The sequence below is a fragment of the Merops nubicus genome, unplaced genomic scaffold (assembly GCF_000691845.1).
Source record: "Merops nubicus isolate BGI_N331 unplaced genomic scaffold, ASM69184v1 scaffold152, whole genome shotgun sequence".
NCBI classification, from domain to species: domain Eukaryota; kingdom Metazoa; phylum Chordata; class Aves; order Coraciiformes; family Meropidae; genus Merops; species Merops nubicus.
This window is the reverse complement of record NW_008591302.1, coordinates 260-2316: the sequence shown is the minus strand read 5'-3', so window position 1 is coordinate 2316 and position 2057 is coordinate 260. Positions and strand designations below refer to the sequence as shown.

At 52.0% G+C, this 2057-nt stretch overlaps 1 protein-coding gene across 1 annotated transcript; it reads left to right on the top strand.

Annotated features, from left to right (window-relative positions):
- Nucleotides 1-1368: 1368 nt before the first annotated feature.
- Nucleotides 1369-1921, top strand: LOC103782422 (serum amyloid A protein-like; the record flags this gene model as incomplete). Its single annotated transcript, XM_008950192.1, has 2 exons — nucleotides 1369-1465; nucleotides 1783-1921. Coding segments are annotated over exons 1-2 (236 nt in total), but the record flags the coding sequence as incomplete, so codon positions are not given.
- Between the last annotated feature and the right edge of the window lie 136 nt (nucleotides 1922-2057).

The window sequence follows — 2057 nt, the reverse complement described above, 5'->3', positions numbered from 1 at the left end:
CTCTCTTAGACTCCTTACCTCATGTATGAGACCACATGGTGGGGAGACATTCTGTGTGTTTATTCTACAGCACAGCCATGCTCAAACCCAGAGCTTTCTGCAGGGGAAAGAGCTGGGCCAGTTGTCAGCTGGGGGGAGCAAGGAGAGGCCTAATCAGAGGGAGCACAGTGGGTACTCAGACTGTGAACTGTGCCAGAAGGGCCTGACAGTTCTTACAGTGGTCTTAAAATCTAGCAAAGTTGTGGATGTATGGATCTGAACTTCCCCTTAAGTAAAAAGTTTACTGCTGCATCAAAAATTCCCTTTAGTTTAGCTCACTTGAGTCCCATGGAGCTACTATTGCAGAAGGGCTGGAAGTCCCTTGTGAAGGATCTGTGAGAGCAAGCAAAGGCAGGAGAAACCACTCAGATCTTCCTTCTGGTGGCACGGGCATGCACTATCTTAAAGCATCAGCAGCAGGCATGTAGGTGTATGTGGCTGGTCTTGCAGTGAGGAGCAGTACTTCACAATTTCCATTCCATCAACTCTGCAATCCATCTTGTCATCCCAGCACTCAGCTGGGAATTTCACTTAGCAGTTCCTGCAGCCATTCTGGTAATGCAGCTGAGCATTCCTTATGAACAGACACAGACCCGACCTTATGCTTCAATGTACAGTGCAGGCAATGAGGCACCTTCTCCTCCGAGCTGTCCAGCTCAAGAGCTGAAGGTGTCACCCATCAGCCAGCTGGAACACTCCAGTCTTCAAAGCAGTTTCTCGGCCTGCTTGTAATGAGGACTGAACAGTGCCATGGACAGCTGAAGAAGCACCACGTACTTTCTGAACAGTTGTGTAACAGGAGCCATGAACTTTCAGCAAGGACAGGGACAGACTTACCATAACACTTTCTGTGTTGGAAGTGTGGGGGGGAAATTCCCAGCCATGGGTGTCTTTTCCAATTTCCTCTTTTGAGGGGTTTGAATTGTTTATAAATACCCTCTGTGAGTCTGAGAGCACACAAGACAAGCTCCATCTCCTTTGGCTTTGCCTTTCTGCAGTGGTGAGTGATACTTGAACTTGCAGTGTTTGTAGCTGGTCCTGGGGAACAGGAGCAATGCTCTAGCCTGTGGGGCTCCGCTGTGCTCACGACAGGAGCAGCAGGGAATGCCAGAAGGCAGGTTTCTCATGTCCATCTGGCTCTGTTGTGGAGTCCTTAGGTGAGCTTGTGGTCACACGGAGGGCATCACTTTTTGGTTGGGAGAAGCAGGTTCCTGGGCTAGGCACAGGCGCCAGGGCAGCTGTGAGGGATGCGGCCTCTGGTCTCGCAGCGGGGCTCCCCAGCTGCTCCCCTCTCTCCTCTCTCAGCCCCACAGGCGTGGGCCAGGAACCATGAGGCTCGCCGTCTGCCTCCTGCTGCTCTCCTTTGTCCTGTGTGCAAATGCCGGCCTCATTGAAGGGGGAAAATTTGTCTGGGATGCGATAGGAGGTAAGCTGCTGCTCCACAGGCCTGTCTCAGGAACACCCTCCCTGGGCACAGCTTACCAGCGTTCAGCGAACACAGACCTCAGAGCAAGGTCTGTAGCTCCACATTAGGGATCCTGCTGGTTTCTGCTGTTGGAAGCGGGCCTTGATCAGCCTCCCAGGCCCCTTCTGTGGGCAAACCCCCATGCAAAGGTTGATGGAGGAGTTCCTCTTTGTGTCACTGCTCCTTGGGCCTTTCAGCTTCTGGCTGAAATGGTACTTAACTATTTCTGTGATGTCTCGTTAAGGTTGACATCATCTCTGTTTCTCTGCTTTCCCCAGGGGCATGGGATATGTTCAGAGCATACCAGGACATGCGTGAGGCAAACTATACAAATGCTGACAAGTATTTCCATGCTCGTGGGAATTACGATGCTGCCCGAAGAGGACCTGGTGGAGCTTGGGCAGCCAGAGTGATCAGGTAATGGCACATGTTTGGCTAGCTGACAGTGAGTTACCAGGCATTCCAGGTAGAGTGAGGCCCCTTTTGCCTTGTACTCGGCTTTTGACCTAGAAGGACCGTGGATGGGAGGGGAAGCAGTTAGTGTCTGAGCAGC